At 46.4% G+C, this 17,260-nt stretch overlaps 6 protein-coding genes across 7 annotated transcripts; 2 read left to right on the top strand and 4 right to left on the bottom strand.

Annotated features, from left to right (window-relative positions):
* Positions 1-808: 808 nt before the first annotated feature.
* LOC131286956 (large ribosomal subunit protein uL1) lies at positions 809-2,210 on the bottom strand. The gene is made up of 3 exons (XM_058315967.1): positions 1,939-2,210; positions 1,237-1,855; positions 809-1,162 (listed from the first exon to the last, which is right to left on the bottom strand). Exons 1-3 carry the CDS (start codon positions 2,133-2,135, stop codon positions 881-883), a joined length of 1,098 nt encoding a protein of 365 aa, XP_058171950.1. The 5' UTR covers positions 2,136-2,210; the 3' UTR covers positions 809-880.
* A 500-nt stretch (positions 2,211-2,710) lies between these two features.
* LOC131289044 (adenylyltransferase and sulfurtransferase MOCS3) lies at positions 2,711-8,365 on the top strand. 2 transcript variants are annotated; one of them, XM_058318240.1, is made up of 5 exons: positions 2,711-2,848; positions 3,132-3,518; positions 7,108-7,320; positions 7,402-7,874; positions 7,952-8,365. In XM_058318240.1, the coding sequence occupies exons 1-5, from the start codon at positions 2,729-2,731 to the stop codon at positions 8,220-8,222; spliced, it is 1,464 nt and encodes a 487-aa protein (XP_058174223.1). In that variant the 5' UTR covers positions 2,711-2,728; the 3' UTR covers positions 8,223-8,365. The 2 variants fall into 2 exon arrangements, with proteins under 2 accessions (XP_058174223.1, XP_058174224.1); XM_058318241.1 differs by lacking the exons at positions 7,108-7,320; positions 7,402-7,874; positions 7,952-8,365 and having other exon boundaries at positions 3,132-4,395.
* On the bottom strand, positions 4,769-6,376 carry LOC131289045 (inactive peptidyl-prolyl cis-trans isomerase shutdown-like). The gene is made up of 2 exons (XM_058318242.1): positions 6,203-6,376; positions 4,769-6,140 (listed from the first exon to the last, which is right to left on the bottom strand). Exons 1-2 carry the CDS (start codon positions 6,241-6,243, stop codon positions 4,856-4,858), a joined length of 1,326 nt encoding a protein of 441 aa, XP_058174225.1. The 5' UTR covers positions 6,244-6,376; the 3' UTR covers positions 4,769-4,855.
* Positions 8,366-8,675: 310 nt separating the features above from the next.
* On the top strand, positions 8,676-9,924 carry LOC131288619 (RIB43A-like with coiled-coils protein 2). The gene is made up of 2 exons (XM_058317770.1): positions 8,676-8,798; positions 8,902-9,924. The coding sequence occupies exons 1-2, from the start codon at positions 8,676-8,678 to the stop codon at positions 9,922-9,924; spliced, it is 1,146 nt and encodes a 381-aa protein (XP_058173753.1).
* Positions 9,925-10,105: 181 nt separating this feature from the next.
* Positions 10,106-12,746, bottom strand: LOC131284086 (nicastrin). The gene is made up of 3 exons (XM_058312942.1): positions 12,596-12,746; positions 10,575-12,528; positions 10,106-10,341 (listed from the first exon to the last, which is right to left on the bottom strand). Exons 1-3 carry the CDS (start codon positions 12,744-12,746, stop codon positions 10,314-10,316), a joined length of 2,133 nt encoding a protein of 710 aa, XP_058168925.1. The 3' UTR covers positions 10,106-10,313.
* Positions 12,747-13,387: 641 nt separating this feature from the next.
* Positions 13,388-16,594, bottom strand: LOC131286401 (exocyst complex component 2). Its single transcript, XM_058315348.1, has 5 exons — positions 16,409-16,594; positions 15,515-16,344; positions 13,808-15,447; positions 13,684-13,740; positions 13,388-13,615 (listed from the first exon to the last, which is right to left on the bottom strand). Exons 1-5 carry the CDS (start codon positions 16,515-16,517, stop codon positions 13,540-13,542), a joined length of 2,712 nt encoding a protein of 903 aa, XP_058171331.1. The 5' UTR covers positions 16,518-16,594; the 3' UTR covers positions 13,388-13,539.
* Positions 16,595-17,260: the final 666 nt, after the last annotated feature.

Genomic DNA, 17,260 nt, shown 5'->3' with positions numbered 1-17,260 from the left:
CTGCACCATTTTCGACCGGACGTTACGTATCGATCGCGCGTTGACGTTTTCCGCACTGGAGTTGCGCTGCGAACTGCGTGGTCGGATCGCTGCCGGAACACATCTCGTGCGCCGGAGGTGTCAGCATTGGAATTGATCGGAACCGTAGCACCAGCAGATATCGTCTCGAGGTGCTCGATGGCGGACGCCCGTGTTTGCAGCGCGAGTGCTTGAACCGAACAGCAGCGCAGCGGACGTTCCGCCGACGATGTCGACAATTGACCGCGCTGCGTGAAATGTGACCGCGCACGCGCCACGACGCGCTCTCGTCTGCACTTCTCTATGGTGATCGTGCCGGCGATCGAAGGTGAGAATGCTGATGGTAGTGTCACGATCGCGAAAGGTTTTCCGTTTTTTTTGCTCTGCTTTGCTTTGCTTTGGGTGAAAAGTGAACGCGGGTTCACCTGTGGGTCATTTTTCGGATCGAAATTTGAAGCGAACGAACGGGGACGAAACCTCTTCAAAAAGCTGACCCGGAAGTGCGTTTGGGAGATAAATAATATTGAATCTTTCCACTTAAAACAGGCCACCACGGTAGTCCCCTTTCGGCGCAGGGACGCAGCTCACGCGGTGCGACTTCACATCGCAAACGTTCTCGATCGACTGACCGACCGAGCATGGGTGTGAAAACCACCCAGCGCTCTGCACTGCGGTAAGGAAAATTTGTGAAAATTTTCACCCATACAATGTTGGCGGGCCTGTCTGGCCGGAAAAACGGCTGCCTTCCACGATTCTTTGCCATTTCGAGTGCGCATGTGTAGGTGTGTGATTTTCATCTTTATTAATCTCTAAACGATTTTACAACAGTGTTGGATACTGCCAGCTAAAACCCTACGTCCGATCACGATGCACCACCTACAGCCGCCGCAGCTTTTGGTTCTTCCTCCTGCTCATCGTCTTCCTCAATGCCCGCATCCGACTGGTTGGCCTTCGACGATTTTTTGCCCAACGTGCCCTCCTCCGGGATGTAAATGAACGGATCGATTTTTAAATTCTCGCCCGACGGTGGACTCTTTAGCAGCACCCGCGTTACGAACTTTCCCTCGCGCTTTGGCCGCATCGTGTTTACGTCCTGCAGCAGCGCTGCTAGATTGCTTTCCAGGTGTTTCGTTTCCATTTGTAGCTACAAAGACAAACGCCGCCGCCAATTCCATTAAAACACATCAAACAATTCCGACCGAGCTCTTATCGACCTACCGTGCCGATGCAGGCGACAATCGACCCGAAATCTTTCTGCTGCTCGTCCTTGGCGGCGGCATAGTTAATGCCGTGGGCATACTTTTCTATCATCTCCGCCAAATTCACACCCAGCGTGCCGGAACGTGGATTGGGAAATTTGTTCTTCTTCAGCAACCCACGGATGACCACGAGCTCGGGCAGTATATTTGGATGTGCCAGCACGAACGGATACTCCGAGAGCTGCAGATCTCCATTTTGGATTTCTTTTATCAGCTCCATCCCACCGACCAGTGAAGCGCCTGCATCTTTGGCTTCCTTCAGCGGATCTTGTCCCTTAGCGAAAACGATAATGTTGCGGTTCTCACCGTGCTCGAAACGATGCGGTACGGCCACCATCCGCTGAAAGTTGTCAACGAACCGCGTTGCCTTTTCCGCCTGCATGTTCAGTTCCACATGGGCGAACAGCGGGGCGTTCGGTAGGTTATACACCGTCGGATGGTGCGTTTCTCGATGGCAATGTACCGCTTCCTCGACCGAATACACACGCCACTTGTAGTACTTGCTTACCCAACAATCATCCTTTGATTCCTGCTTCCAGCTATCGTCGATGTGTTTGTTAGCTACGTTCAGATTTAGCCTGGAATGATAACGAAAGAAACCAGAAGTGGTTAACGCACTGAATCCCTTATGGAACACCAACGAAAACGACGCAGCACATACTTTCCCTTTTTCCTTAGATCATGTCGGATGAATCCCACCTTTTCTACGACCTTTTTCACTTTTGCCTTGCGTGCCTTCTCTCGTGTACCCTTACGGGCGGCCAGATCCATCGATGTCGTATGAAGTAACCTGCCACCGCCGATGAGAAGAGGGGACGTTGACCATCGAATAAAACCAACACTGGTCACTGATAGCATTTTGTAGGATGTTTGCAATCTCACGAAAAACGAAAGAATTATTGAATAACCATAAACAACATGCACTTGCTGTTCCCGGCGTTCTTGTTTTGACGTAAGAAAGTAGTAGCCGAACCAACGTCATTCTACGCTGAGCAGGTCAAGCCATTTTGAACAAATTTCCTTCGCAATAAAAAACAATAAATCGGTTTCAAACCGCGTGGACAGTTCTTGTAATTCATTATCCTTTTTCGATGATGTAGATAGATATTTGCCAATCTGCTAAACCGGTTCGAAGAGACGAAAAATTAATGTAACAATCCATGGTATTTAACAACAAAATTCAAAATTGGCCCAAGGTGCACATATCATATCATATGTTCCACGTTATACATACCCTGCTCCCCACCAAAAACAACTGCGGACGAAATCAGCTGCCAAAGCATTGTGTCAACATTGTAAACACACAGAAACAATAACGACGGTTCCAAAAGGACCGTGGCGGTACTGTCCGTAAAATCGTATGTATAATTCAGTTTAGTTAAATTTATTATTGTGTTAATTTCAAAACATTAGCAGTTCGTTCTTGGTTGCAGCGAAACAACGGATAGAGCATGGGCGAATCGAATGGCGAAATGGAGATCGAGGTGCTGGAGAATGACATACGAACATTGCGAAAGCTGCTACGCGAGAAGGTTCAGCAGCTGAAGACCTTGAAAAAACATTTTCAGAAAGTAAGTAACATGATTGCCACAGAACCACAGCGCACGGGCATCACGCGGTCCCCTTGATGTTAGATGAATGGGTGTATGGGTGTGCTGTGATCTCCACTATGACGTTATGGCACGGTTGCAAAACAGCGGCTCTTCTTGGCCAAGAGTCTTGCGACATCTGGCCTAGAGAAGCTGATTCGCGTATCTATGAGTTTGGTAAACTTACTATTGCCTACGTGGTAGAACATATGAACTTGCGATGCTCTTAGTAGAAATAAAATGGCCTTTTCTCTTTTCTCTACAGAATTGTATCACCAAGTTGAACAATGACGAGATCGCAAGATATAGTCGTCAGATCATTCTATCGGATATTGGCGTACAAGGACAGCTGAAGCTAAAGAAAGCATCGGTTTTGGTGGTCGGTGCCGGCGGGCTTGGATGTCCTTCGGCGCTCTATCTGGCCGGAGCCGGGATAGGACGCATCGGAGTACTGGATTACGATGAGGTGGAACTAACTAATCTCCATCGCCAGCTGCTCCACACGGAGGCCACAATCGGCCTAACGAAGGTGGATTCGGTACAGGCCCAGCTGGAACAATTGAACTCTCAGATAGAAATTCAAACCCATCACACCCAGCTGACGAGCGACAACGCCATCGTCATTCTCGAGCAGTACGATGTGATTGTCGATGCAACGGATAATGTGGCAACTCGCTATCTGCTCAACGACGCTTGTGTGATGCTCGGTAAGCCACTCGTGTCGGGAAGCGCGCTGCAGCTCGAGGGCCAGCTGACGGTGTACAACTACCGTGGCGGACCGTGCTATCGATGCCTTTTTCCTACACCACCTCCACCCGAATCCGTGACGAATTGTGGGGACGGAGGCGTTCTCGGAGCCATCACCGGTGTAATCGGAGCATTGCAGGCACTGGAAACAATCAAAATCGTCCTGTCGAACGAGGGTGTCCTCAGTGGACGGTTGCTGCTGTTCGACGGGCAGCAGAGTGCCTTCCGCAATCTGAAGTTGCGCCCGAAGAAGCCAACCTGTGCTGTCTGCTCCGACACGCCTACGGTTACAAAGCTGGTCGACTACGAGCAGTTCTGCCGGATGAAGGCGACCGATAAAGATACCGCCCTTAGCCTGTTGGCACCAAGTGAGCGGATTTCGGTACGCGAATATCACGACCAGTGGGTCGCGACCGGCCAACCGCATCTGCTGATCGATGTTCGCGGAGCAAACCAATTCGAGATGTGTCAATTGCCGGGCACACCGATCAATATTCCCATCGAAGACATACTGAGCGGTAAGCGCACGGACGAAATTCTATCCAAGCTGGAGCGCTCGCCCGTTCCGGTTTACGTTGTGTGTCGTCGTGGTAACGATTCCCAGCTAGCTGTGCGCCATCTTGAGCCATTGTTTCGAACCAGGAATCTGGCCCCACCACGTGACCTGAGTGGAGGATTGCACGCCTGGACAAAAACTGTTGATCCCAACTTTCCTATCTACTGAGACGATGTTTCCAGGCTATCTTATATGATTGTTGCATTTTGGATTTTTAATAAAAAGTAGCCTCGATGCTAGCGTTTATTTTTTTCTTTGTAAATACACATAAAACGATTTTATTTCGCCATTTCATCACTAAACTACATCATCTTATTCAGTGAACTAACGTTTAATGGTTAAGGTTAAAAACAAAACTAGAATATCGCTGCTACTGGCTGAAACGACCAAATATCGTCAAGTTTTATTTTAATTCAATCAATAATTTCAACGGAGCGTAAGAACAATTTCGTGAGCGAGTTGCAATTCAATTAAACGATGTTTTGAAAATTCAGAGCTGCCCTCCTCCAGATCAGCAGACATATTAATGTTGAAGATAAGATACGAGTGTCTGTTTCGTTAATGATTAGAGATACGATACGAATGTCTGTCTGGGAAGTTCTAGGAATAGAATGTTGATTAATACAGCTGGTAATAACAAAATGAAAACAAGAATGATTTGATGAATGAATAAAAATATTATGGTCTTACGGTGCAGACTTCTTTTGTAACTTATAACGTTTCTTGTTATTATCCATGTCGAATGATAGCTTCAGCTTATACTGCTCACACAGCTCCTTCAATATTGACAGTTCCGTTTCCGACAGCGTATTTGGTAGATAAAAGGTATCGAGATTCTCATCGTCGACGAATGTTAGCACCGAAGTATTAGCAGCCTGCCGGAAATCACTATTTTGCTCGGCGATCTTCTCTTGTTGTTCTGGTCCGGGCATGCCAAATGCACGGGACCACATATTTTTCTCATCGCGTCGATTCTTCACCACAGTGGCTTCTAGCTCTTTGAGTGCCGCTTGGATATTCTTGTCGTTGGGTTGAAGCACAAGTGCCCGATTCAGGGAGTTTCTGGCGTTCGAAAACTCTCCCAGCTTGTGCAAGGCCTTGCCTTCCTGGTAGAGCGCTTTAGCGTTCTGCGTTAGGTCGCAATAGCGACGTAATTCGTTCAACATTCGATGGGCGTCCTTCGGTTGATCTTTTTGGTTGTAACACACAGCCAAACTGGTGTACAGTGCGATCATAGTATCCTTCAGCTCGTTCTCTTCATCTGCATCGTCCAATTGGCACAAGTGAAGGGCTTCTACAGCTTCCAAGTATTTGACTATCGCATTCGACAATAACTTACGCTTGAAGCAATCCTTCGCGTAGGTGCGAATCTGTGTCACTCTCTCCTTTACTTTCGAGTACGACCGACGGTCCGTGTCAACGAGCTTTGTGAGCGCATCACAGTCGCCAACATCCTCCGCTCTGATCAGTCTGATTACATACAGGCAATCAGATTTCGGCCCAATGCGATCCAGGCATCCTAGCTCGCCGAAGAGCAGCTTATAGGAAATAACAAACTCGGACTCTTCGGAAACGCGCATCGTCCGCACCGCAGCATCCAACCCAGGAAGTACATTGGCGTCACCCAGCAGGAACTGGCACGGAGAAGACCGCAAAGTGGTGGAATCAAACGGTCTTCTTATCTTCTCCTGGAAAGCGTTGTACTGGATCATCACACGAAAGTTACCGTCTTCCGGAAACGGTTCGCCGACACCTTTACACTTAATACGCTTATAAATATATTCCGAAATCTTATCCATTTGTCCGCGCAACTCGTCAAAGCTACCGTCCCACGGGGAGATCATTAGCTTATAATCTTCATCGTCGTCGGTTGCACTGCCGTATTCGTCCTCCATGAAGTTTTCAGAGCCTTTATTATCCTCCATCAATTCTGTGTCCACGCTGAACGATGCACCGCCATTGATCAGTTCCCTGGAAAAGGCGCCATGTTATTAGATTGTTGCTTTTCCGATTACAAGTTACACGGTTCTTACTCAAGTCCCACGGGTTGTTTCAACACATTTTGCCTTGCCATGGTAATTCCTTTATGCGGTCTAATTTATGTTGCACGGACACTGCAGTAGCAAGGATAATAGATGATAAAACTAGTGAATCGATAATGCGCCTTTTATCCTCAAGCCGGTTGTCACAATATGCAAACGCACGTGCTGGTTTTGTCAAGACGAATATACACTTGACCAGGTCACGACAAAGCGATTCTGCTGAGAACCATTCTGGATACTTATGTTGTTTACAATGTGTCCGTCAAAATAACGCCGGTCAGCAGAACGCAGGAGATCGTTTTGCGGTATCATCTACACATCTACATCTGTACATCTTCCACTATGTTCATCAGATATTAAACACCTTTCATTACATTTTAGGGCGCTTACCAACTGAACAATTGCATTTCGCAAAAGATTCGACAGAAAAGGCAAAACGTAAGCCGAAAAAAGCATAATCGTCAAAAAATTTTAAATTTGCGACACGGATTCCTATCTCTATTTATCGTCGACATAATTGCAATTTGAACAAACCATTTTAATTTGTGTGCCATTTTTTCTATCGACAACCTGTGAAAATTGCCTGTCCAGACGATACAGTAACCTTGGCACGTAGCTCTGGACTAGGCTTCAGATACCTATCATAACAAATTGGTGACCTTGAAAAGCTTGTTTTGTTGATTTCGATGGAAAAGTGCGTATCAGCTGATATGAGTTCGCAGGAAGGATCAGCTGGGTAAAGGACTAACTGAAAAATGTGTTTGAGAGTCAGCCCTAGCGCTACGGAATGTTCGATGGATAGCAGCAGTGAGGAGGAAATAGAACACGATTCGGTTCCATCCCAACCAGTCATAGCCATAGGTGGACGTTCGATCGTGGTTCCTATTAGTCGTGAGCGCATTCCTATCGTCTATCGACCAGAGTACGGGGTGCGGTTCTGTGGGTTACAGAAGCTGCATCCCTTCGATGCAGCCAAAGGAGGTAACATTTATCGATTGCTGAAGGGGAATGGACTCGTCCAAAACGATGACGATATTTACGCTCCGAACGAAATTACTCTTGAGGAACTGCTGGACGTGCACACGAAACGTTACATTGAAAGCTTGAAGGTGAAGGGCTATTTTCTGTTCATATTTAATTTGTCATTTGTTGTTCATATTTCGTATATTTTTTTTTTTTCAATTTTTTAGTGGAGCCTAAATGTGGCTAAAATAGCGGAAATCCCACCGTTGATATTTGTACCGAATTGTTTCGTGCAGCGTAGTTATCTTCGGCCTATGCGCTACCAAACCGCCGGGTCAATACTGGCAGCTCGTGCCGCTCTCGAGTCTGGTCTTGGATGGGCAATAAATTTAGGTGGCGGTTTTCATCACTGCAGCGCCGATCGTGGAGGAGGCTTCTGTCCATACGCGGACATCACTCTAACCGTACGGATGCTGCAGGGGAGCGGCAAAGGAGTCGAGCGCATACTGATAGTAGACCTGGATGCCCATCAGGGCAATGGTTACGAGCGAGACCTAATGGACGATGCGGGTGTGTTTATTATGGACATGTACAACTATCACATCTATCCGCGCGATCACCCGGCCAAGCTGGCCATCCGACGTGCGGTTGAGCTGAAACCACACACGGACGATGAAGAGTATCTAAGGAAGTTGCGAAAGTGGGTTACACATCCAGTGGTTCATACAAAAATATTACCTTACAATGAACCTTCACTGTTTTTGAATGCTATTACAGATGTTTGCAGCAATCGCTTGCGGAATTTGAGCCAAACTTTATCATCTACAATGCGGGCACCGACGTGCTGAAAGGTGATCCCCTAGGGCTGCTGGACATTACGCCGGAAGGTGTGATAGAACGAGATGAGATTGTTTTCCGGGCGGCTATGGAGCGGTCCATCCCTTTGGTAATGCTGCTGAGTGGTGGTTATTTACGTAGCTCGGCACGTGTCATTGCAAATTCTATCATCAATTTACGCGATAAAGCTTTGCTCCCAACGGTGCAATAATACTTACCGGAACCCGGGCTTCAAATCGCTTTCGAGAAAAAAAACCTATATGTGATGCTATATGTACTTAAAAATGTTCCAATTCAAAGGTGCTCCTTAGTGTTAAAATGTCAAGATCTATTTTAATCAGACGTATGTGTATGTACACTCAATGATATGCTCGTATGCCATAGTTAATCAATTTGTAATGCTAAAATAAAAACAAACTTACACAACTTCGCGTCTTCTGTACCTATTTCACTATGCTTTCAATAAAAAAATGCAGAAAATAAGCCGAACTGAACTCAAGTAATTTCTGACATTTTTATGCTACATTCTCACAAACTCACAGCTCCGTGGGACGTTGCCATGGCAAGGCGTTAAGTTTGTTTGAAGAACCAATTCGAATCGTAGATACCATGTATCAGTTGCCATTTGCTTCGTTAGTGGTGTGGTGTTTCCGGACAAGTCAAGATGTTAAATTCTCTTTTTATCAACCATCAGGATCAGAAAGAGGCCCTTGCTATCGAACGAAGGAGACGGTTCGAAGAAGCAAGAAAGCAACGCATCTTCAACGCTAGACGTCGTGTTATTGGGGTATGAAATTAAACAAAAATAGTATCTAAAGACACGAATGTTAGTTTCCTCCAGGCTCGGTGGATTTAAAACACTCCTTTTATTTTTTACTGCCTCCGTATAGGTCGATACCGACGCCCTCGGGTATCAAGTGCAGGAAAAGAAGGAGATTGAGCAGTCGGAAGCTGAACAGCGGCGAAAGCTTTCGGAAGAAATTCGGCGCCAGGAACATGTGTTGCTGCTAAAGCAACGGGAACAACGCCAGGAGCGTATACGTCTCGAGAACGAGCTCAACCGGTTCCGGGCTTCCAACCAACGGCCCGAACAATCGCGCGATTTTGATCTATTCGATCCGAACGGACTGAAAAAATCCCTTCCCGCTCGGGTCGGTGATGACGATCCACGCTTGAGCGTGTCTGGTGCACAGGTGTTTGACGGTGAAGATCTTGAAGAGCGCCATCGCCGGAAGGTGCAGAAAGAACAACAGCGTTCCTGGTTGGAGCAGCAGATACGCGAGAAGCGCCAGGCAGAGATTGATCGACGGGCGGCGGAAACATTCCTCGAGGATGCGTTAATGTCCCGGGAAAGACGCCTTCACCAGCTTGCCTCTCAGGAGCAGTACGCTAGAGGTAAAATTCAACAAGCGGTCAACGAGTTTAATCACCGGCTGATGAACGAACAGGAGCAGCAACGTACGCGCCGGGAGCGTGAGGAACAGGAAGACAACCTGGCCGAAATCTATAACAACCTCACCAGTGACATATTGACCGAGAACCCGGATGTGGCGAAAAGCAGCTTTGGACCAAACCGGGTCATAACCGCGCAGTACAAAGGAATGTCTCCGGAGGAAATCGAACAGATACGGCGAACTCAGGGGCTACAGCTGGAGGAGCTGAGGTGTAAGCGGCAGGAAGAGGCCAACAAGCGAGAAGCCTGGGACCGTCTAGCCATCGATTTCGACCGGGCCGTGACAATGAAAGAGAAAGAGCTAATGCGTAGACGGCATGCACTGTCCGAACAGATACGCCAAGAAAATCTACAGCTTTCGATGGACCAGCAGCGAAAGCTCGATCACTTGGACAAAGTTGTGTATCAGAATAGACCCACGCAAGCATACTTTGACCAATTCAACACTTGCTCCCGCTAATTTGCGTTGCTCTGCCTTTTAGATGAGAGGCCACTTCCGTATTTTTATAAGAATTTTTCAAAATAATGTGTGAACTATTTTTGCAATGTAACAAATCAAATGAATGGTGTGAAATAAACTTCCGATGGGTTAATATTTTTCACAATCACAAATTCCTTATCACAAACAAGTTGTTATAAATATGAGTTGTATTATGGACATTATCATAGGTAGTACTATAATTAGTTTCATTTGTTTAAGTAATCTAAAATTTGATGGAATAGTAGGACTGCCACGGGGATACGAGTTCACCCATTGTAGACGTACCAGAATGGTCACACGAGTTATCTTTAGCGAGACATCATCGTGATGTCGGATGGATTTGATCGGATGGAACTGCGTCCGGGTCTTTAACACTGTGTCGGCTGGGTAGCGATGCTGTAATTACAAAAGAAAAAATTTAAATTCACAACACAAGGTTTCCATGGAAACGTAAACACATTTTTGGCGAGGGAAGTAAGCAAAGGTATTCATTTGTTCATATCAAAGAAGGTTAAGTACAAGAACAGTATGACCACATAATGAGTAGGGGGAAAAGATGTTTTTATTGCTTATTGCAAACAAAAAAACTAGAACTCCATGCATGAAGTAAATAATTGTTCAAAACTTACGGTATCGAAGATGTTGATCCCTGATTGAAAAGCACATCCGATCTACTGTTGACCAGAAACACCAGCACGAAAGAAATCACCATCACCACTATCCCGATAGAGAGCGTCAGCGTTTCGTGCGATGGCGATGGTCGCAGGAAAATGCGTGCCGACATCTCCGACCATGTTGACTCGGTCCAGGTCGAGTAGCGATAGGATGTGAAGTCATATGTCTCGTTAAGGAACGCAGGAGAAAGGGCGAGACTCATGTTCTGCGTGGTTCGGCGACATTCACCAGTCCCACCATACCCGGCCATCCACTGGAACGGTAAATGCATGGCCAAGCATTCAACTTTTGTGACATTTTCTATCTTCTGCCCCAGAAGCAGTCCCAGCACCCGGTACGTCCACCCGGTGGAATCGGCGGTAAGCGTCGAATGAACACTGATGTACCGAGACGGTGGTGCAGGATAAACGCGCGGTGTTTCCGGTTTTACCGTCGCTCGAAACAGTGGGCAATCGGCTGATTCTAGGAAGCAATGCAGGAACTCGTCGATCAGCACACTGTTCGTACCATTTTGTTTATCATAGGCCCGGCCAACCAGCAGCTCATAGATGCTCATACCAATCAGGGTGGACGCGTTACGTATGCGCATCTGGAGCGAATCCGGCCCATACATCTCCCGACGATCGCCAAGCGTGAGGTCCTCCAGTTCAGTGAAATCGTACTTCTTCGAATGATTGCCGTATTTGTATCGTAGGTTTTCCTGATCGTCGTAGATTGAGTGGTAGAATCGATTACCCGGCTTGGACGTAATGATTACGGCCGGGAAGGAAATGTTTTCCCGTAAAAACGATTGGGCTGATACCGGGGGAAGATTGGTGGTTAGAACCGGCAGCCCAGACTGGATACCGAAGTTATGAGAGAGGTTTATTTTACGCAGCAACTCAGATACCTTTATCGCCATCGGTTGAGGCGCCGCGTGGTAAACGTGTAAATCGGTTAAATTATCCAACGTGCCGATGTCGATCATCAGTTCAATGTTTTCTAACGAGATTGGCTTCGTTTGGGTGCCCCTCGATGGGAATGCTCCCGTCTGGAGATCATAAACGAATCGCTGCGAACCGATGTAGTCGTAGGACTCCCCGTTGAAGAAAACAAACAACACATTTCGGTCATTGCTAGGCAACGCTTTCGACAGAAAATGCGCTACGGAGACGAGCACGGTAAAGGGGACGACGGAATCCATCGCACCGATTCCTACTCCATCGAACATAGTAGTCGTATCGGTGCGTGTCGAAACGAGCACTATACGTTCCGGTTTTGCATTCCGTTGCTCTTCTGGTACCGCTGGTCGTGGAAATAGTGTCGCGTATACATTTTTGCCCTGCAGCGGATCGCAGTATTTGGTGGCGGGAAACAGCGAACTGTGGGAATTCGACCGTCGGATGCACATCGCCGTACTGACTGCCGCCGCCATGAACGCTTTCACCTCAATGCTGCACAAACTGCGTTGGTGCTGTCGATCGAGGTCATATCCATTAAACTTTTCGTAACATTCTACAAGCTTATCCATCTCGGAAACATCCGCCACATAGTATATGGGAAACGGGAAGTCTTGTTGCAGCAAACCGCTCCCCCAAGGGTTCCAGCTGTCCTCGGCACGATCAACACTACAGCTTTGCTGATCGTTGGTATCACTATCCGGGCTCATCACCGAGGCTAGCCCACTGTACTGATTAGGGCAGCGTGATTCTTGACTGAACTGTTCAAGTCCGCTTGCGTTATTCATCAGCACGAGTACTGACACATACGGACCGGCTTCGTCCCTCAGCCTGAGAACATTTTCTCGGGTGTAGAGTGCCGGCGGTAATATCGGTGCGTACGGTGGTGATGGATGTTTATGGACGATAAAGTCAATGTCTTCCTGGCTGTTTATAACGTGCAACACACCAACCGAACCGCCATTATTTGCTGAAATATATTAAACACGTATCATTACTCTACTGCACCAAATTCTTTATGCCACTTGTACACTTACAGCTACAACCCGTTACGTGTGTTCCGTTTAAACGGCGAAAGCAATGAGCACCGCTAACCGATGTGTACATATTATCCTTCATTCGCTGACCGTGCGCTACATGATCATTCGAAGAAAAGTAAAATGCGAAAAATTGATAAGCTTCCGCCATAGTATGACTGCTCTGCTGACTCACCGCCGCCCAGCTGAACTAATAGGAAAACTGCGATAAATCCACAGTAATACCATTTTACTACGCCAATCCATCGTCTTGCAGAAGACATGTTGGGATGATCGTCTTAAAACCCTTTCCACCGATTTTCGAAAGAAATTTCTCTACTAAAATTTCTCAGGAACACTTCTATCTACAACGAACCAAGAAAACTTTTCTTGTTCTGGTTGTTTACAATCTGATGAAGCTCATTTTTTTTAAATGGTTGACAGCTGTCAGCTGTAAAAATCAAGGGGAGTTTATTCATCAGGTTGGATTTTGAAAATTTTCAAATCGCGCAATTCACTACGGTTCATTTTTTTATCTCAATCCGGCCAAAAATAATAAAAACCCCTCAAACGATTAGAAATAAAGGTCGAAATCAAATACAAGATTGACAATAGCTTTTTAAGTTCAAATACAAAAACCGGCAAAACAAACTTCATTGGAATATTATCTTTTCTTTTATATATTTTTGAAACAGCAGTATACATTAATATGTTATTTTTATAATTAAACAGCTAAAAGCGTCACTGGCCATATTATAAAAACGATCAGATATTTAGAATGTCTAACCATAAAGTATAGTTCCTTTTAGATTATACATTTCTACAGTGCAATAGATGTTGATACGCCGGTAACGAAGGCAATAGCTTATGATATTTTACTGGGTGTTCTTAATCTTGGCTGGTTCCGTTTTTCTCGCTATGGATTTCTTTTTCGTACGATATGAAATCCATATGAAGGCATCCAATCAAGGATCCACCACCTGCAGGCACATGATCTGCAAACGGATGTTGTTTTTGATCGTCTTGACCGTTTCTGAGATCCTGCAATGATACAGAACGATGATAGTAAGTAAATAATTACTTTGAAGGGTGTAATCTTCTTTACATACTTCTTCTCGCTTTCAGACACTGGTGGTATAGCATCCAATGCTTCTACAAAGAATGATCTAAAAAAGAGAAGAAATCTTTTAATATCACCACGTTTTCTAGGTGGGTCGGTCGTAAAAATATTACTTGGCCGTCTCGTTGCTGTAAACACGCACAGCATCCCGTATGACGTGAATATCCACCGTTGCTTGCATTGCTCCATGGATGTTAAATTTCTGTACACAAGTCATCAGGCGAGCCAGTTCCTCTGCCACCGTTTGCACGATCGGTTCGAGGATCGGCCTTAGTAGAAATGGTGAAATAGCAAAAATCTCCGAGTACACCGACACCAGATTGTCGAGGCATTCGTGTGCGTACGGGCTAAGCTTCTCCGATGGTCCCACCAGATCCCACTGGAACCGGCCGAGATACATCGACGGCTCGATCGTACCAACCAGTGGGTCACTCTTGTGCTCTACGTACATATCGAGTAGACTTCCGAACAGCGCGTTAACAGTCGAACGAGAGTTCTCGATGGCCAGCGTTGGCACGGGAAAACTGTGGCGTGTGAAAAGATCACCCAACTTGGGGAAGAAAATACGGTTGCAATAGATGCAGTTAGACAGACAGCATAGCAACCGTTGCTCCCACGTAATCGAAGGGCTGCCCCATTCGCGTTTGTCCCCGGTGCTCATCTGTTGCTGGAGTAGTGCGGCGGGAAATCCGATCAGTTGTGACAGCATCGGTGCCTGCTGCGGATCTTCGTCAGACCGTTGCAAGGCCAGTGTTTCGATAACGGTGCAGAAGGAGCTTAGAATTTCCTGAAAGCGTTTGGAAAGTTCGCGTTGGCCATCCGATTGTGGCTCGAGCAGGGTCGATTCTCTCACTTCAGGTGTCAAGCAAGCGACCTGTGCATCGTCGATTACTTCGATCAAAATTTCCTCCAGCTTTGCAGGTAAACTGGTTGCACCGGCAAACTCCGCCACCGTTAGTTCCCACATTTCCTTCTCGTGCAATTTCTTCACTCGTTCGTTTGCCTTCTTCAGGATCGTTGACATACAATAGAGCCGCAGTTCATCGATGAACTTCAGAACTATGTCCAGCGCTTCGTTCGGTAGATCCAAACGGATCAGAGTGGCGTACGACACGCGTACATATCGCAAGCAGTGCGGAAGCCATGTTATGAGGAAGTTCAACGAAGGGCTTGCAGAGGGCCAAGCTGGTAGACCCTTCACCGCAGTCACCGACGCAGCTAACGACCGATGGGAACTACTCGAAGCGAGCAATGCTGATCGCAAATAACAACAAAACTGCTCAATAGCCGTCAGAATGATTCGTTTAAAGTTGCCCGGTTTGGGTTGGGATGCACCACGCAGTTCACCAGTAAAATAAGCCTGCCCGAGGCGCCATAAATCTGGGAATTGACTGGCGGCTATCTCGGTCATTTCTTCGCAAAATTGCACCCGCACCGGCGTGACTGAAGGATCGGTGCGTGACTTCGAGTCACTGCCGTGCGTCGACTCCTTTCCTGTGTGCTGTTCGTAGGCCTTGAGGAACGTTTCTTCGAGGTGCTTGGCGCGGGCTTCGATCGCGTCCCAGGCGGGATCCTCTATTTTCAACTTTCCCGCTACACTCGTGCCGGCTTGTTGGGCTTCCAAGCTGATCAGAGCTTTAATCATCTTTTTCTGCTGCTCCACTCCCTGGGGCATTACTTTGATTTTCCCATGCAACTGCTGCCGAATGGCAAGAATTTTGATGTCCACTTCCTCGAGCACTTTTCGAAAGATCTGTAAAAGCAGCACCATAAAATATTTTAAGAATATAATTCTACTCCATCACCATTTTTTTTCTTACCGGAACTTCAGTTTTTCCAAACAAATTTTTCACACGTGCGTAATCATTTACAACTATATCAAACTCGTTCTTCAGTGCCGCTTTTTCAACCGTATTCGGTAAGCAGAAAAGGAACTTATAACGCGATATAGCAGAAAGAGCAGCTCGCGTTGCATCGGCTTTTTCCTTTCGCACCAGCACATCCTTGAACAACTCATGCGAAGCATCGATCGAGCTACGTATAGCTACATCCAGGTGGCGAACCGGTTCCTTCCCGTGCATTTTATTGTCTTGCGTGATACGATCGCGCAGCGTCATCAGCGTATCGAGCTGATCGATCACCGATCCGGCGTTAGACTTGAGAAAGGAAAGCTGGCCCTCCTTCTGACTTTCCACCCGCCGGCGCAGATACGATAGACCCGCTTTCAGATCCTCGAAGGAGGTAGCGTGATGGTTTTCCAACAGGAACCAACCAGGCATGAAATTCTCCTGCGACAAATCACCCGATCCATCCGGAAATAGGTCACGTAAATCATCGGGAAACTTTTTCTCATTGCCCTCATTGGAAAGTCCAAGCGGGTCTTCTTGAGTGTAACCGGTCGGTGCCAGTGTGCGACGTCCCCAGGCTAACGACTGCATCGGCGATTCTTCGATCCATACTGCGGATTCTTTCATCGGACCAATCGTTTCATAGTACGCACGAAATTGCACCGTGCAGGTGCCCGTGCCACCCGCGCGAGTGGTGACAATTATATCACCCTTCCCTTTAGCCGCCCCGGTACGGGCTATGATTTTTTTATCCGACTTCCATTCGGCCGACAGTAGACAATCGCATCCGCAAATTGTTAGACCTAGACACAAACGGGACAAAGGTGCTTAATAAATTGCAACGAAGTGCGACCTGTTTCGACATACCGACGAGATCTGTAGCTTTGTTGCCAAGAAATTCGCCACGTATCGTAACACGGGTTCCCGGAGGACCTTCCTTCGGCGATATGCCTGTAACGGCGGGACTTTTCACCATTGTTTAACACGATTAGTAAAACCTTCCTTATTGACACAAAAAGGACTACTCTTTCGCCGTTAAATTTGGCCCTTCGTTGATTTTCGTAGGAAAACACAATCACCAAAAGTGGGAGTGTTGCCCTTCGCTGAAACATAAACAAACCCCTGCTGCAGTCGACGAATGACAGTTGCTGTCAAAGCAAAACGTAAACTGCCGGCAGTTTATGTTGCACTTTTATTGCACTCAGCATCGTTTTTTCCCCATCGCGAAAAGGATGTGATTTTTACAACATGATCAGTTAAGAACATTCAACACAACATGCAAAATAACAAACACAAACAGTTCATTAAAGTTGTCTTTAGTGTAAAGTTGTCGGTCAGTGATTCACATATTTAGTCATTTCTGTCTTTTGTGTGGTGATCGTACGATCACAAAGTGAATGTACAAAAATTAATTATGTTGTTCAGGTTTGTATGTTTTTGAATTGATTAAATATTTTGTAATAACTTGCAAAACAAAGTAACAACGTGTTTATTTTATCTATTCTTTCAGGTAAGGTTTGTTGTTTCCCGAAGCCACAATGTGACGATTGATGCTGAAAATTGGTCATGGAAAAAAATAATCGAGGAATCCAGTTTGGTAAGCTCTCGACAGTGTACATTTTATACCGCCTGAAACAGGTCAAAATTAAAAATTTCAATATTTTATTAACAATTAACAAGAATGTACGATTCCTATTTGTTACGCAAATTTGTCTTTTG

This window comes from Anopheles ziemanni, chromosome 3, assembly GCF_943734765.1.
Source record: "Anopheles ziemanni chromosome 3, idAnoZiCoDA_A2_x.2, whole genome shotgun sequence".
Classification (NCBI taxonomy): Eukaryota; Metazoa; Arthropoda; class Insecta; order Diptera; family Culicidae; genus Anopheles; species Anopheles ziemanni.
The sequence above is the reverse complement of the archived record's forward strand: the minus strand, read 5'-3'. Positions and strand labels throughout refer to the sequence as shown.

Coding starts and splice junctions, on each gene's coding strand:
- LOC131286956 (XM_058315967.1), bottom strand. CDS start 2,135: ATGCTATCAGTGACCAGTGTTGGTTTTATTCGATGGTCAACGTCCCCT. Junction 1,856..1,938: donor GATCTAAGGAAAAAGGGAAA/GTATGTGCTGCG, acceptor TTATCATTCCAG/GCTAAATCTGAACGTAGCTA. Junction 1,163..1,236: donor TTGTCGCCTGCATCGGCACG/GTAGGTCGATAA, acceptor TTGTCTTTGTAG/CTACAAATGGAAACGAAACA.
- LOC131289044 (XM_058318240.1), top strand. CDS start 2,729: ATGGGCGAATCGAATGGCGAAATGGAGATCGAGGTGCTGGAGAATGAC. Junction 3,519..7,107: donor AGTACGATGTGATTGTCGAT/GCAACGGATAAT, acceptor ATTAGTCGTGAG/CGCATTCCTATCGTCTATCG. Junction 7,875..7,951: donor TATCTAAGGAAGTTGCGAAA/GTGGGTTACACA, acceptor ATGCTATTACAG/ATGTTTGCAGCAATCGCTTG.
- LOC131289045 (XM_058318242.1), bottom strand. CDS start 6,243: ATGGCAAGGCAAAATGTGTTGAAACAACCCGTGGGACTTGA. Junction 6,141..6,202: donor AAACAACCCGTGGGACTTGA/GTAAGAACCGTG, acceptor CGCCTTTTCCAG/GGAACTGATCAATGGCGGTG.
- LOC131288619 (XM_058317770.1), top strand. CDS start 8,676: ATGTTAAATTCTCTTTTTATCAACCATCAGGATCAGAAAGAGGCCCTT. Junction 8,799..8,901: donor CTAGACGTCGTGTTATTGGG/GTATGAAATTAA, acceptor GCCTCCGTATAG/GTCGATACCGACGCCCTCGG.
- LOC131284086 (XM_058312942.1), bottom strand. CDS start 12,746: ATGGCGGAAGCTTATCAATTTTTCGCATTTTACTTTTCTTCGAATGAT. Junction 12,529..12,595: donor ACACGTAACGGGTTGTAGCT/GTAAGTGTACAA, acceptor AATATATTTCAG/CAAATAATGGCGGTTCGGTT. Junction 10,342..10,574: donor GGATCAACATCTTCGATACC/GTAAGTTTTGAA, acceptor TTGTAATTACAG/CATCGCTACCCAGCCGACAC.
- LOC131286401 (XM_058315348.1), bottom strand. CDS start 16,517: ATGGTGAAAAGTCCCGCCGTTACAGGCATATCGCCGAAGGAAGGTCCT. Junction 13,741..13,807: donor TACAGCAACGAGACGGCCAA/GTAATATTTTTA, acceptor TCTCTTTTTTAG/ATCATTCTTTGTAGAAGCAT. Junction 13,616..13,683: donor GTGTCTGAAAGCGAGAAGAA/GTATGTAAAGAA, acceptor GTATCATTGCAG/GATCTCAGAAACGGTCAAGA.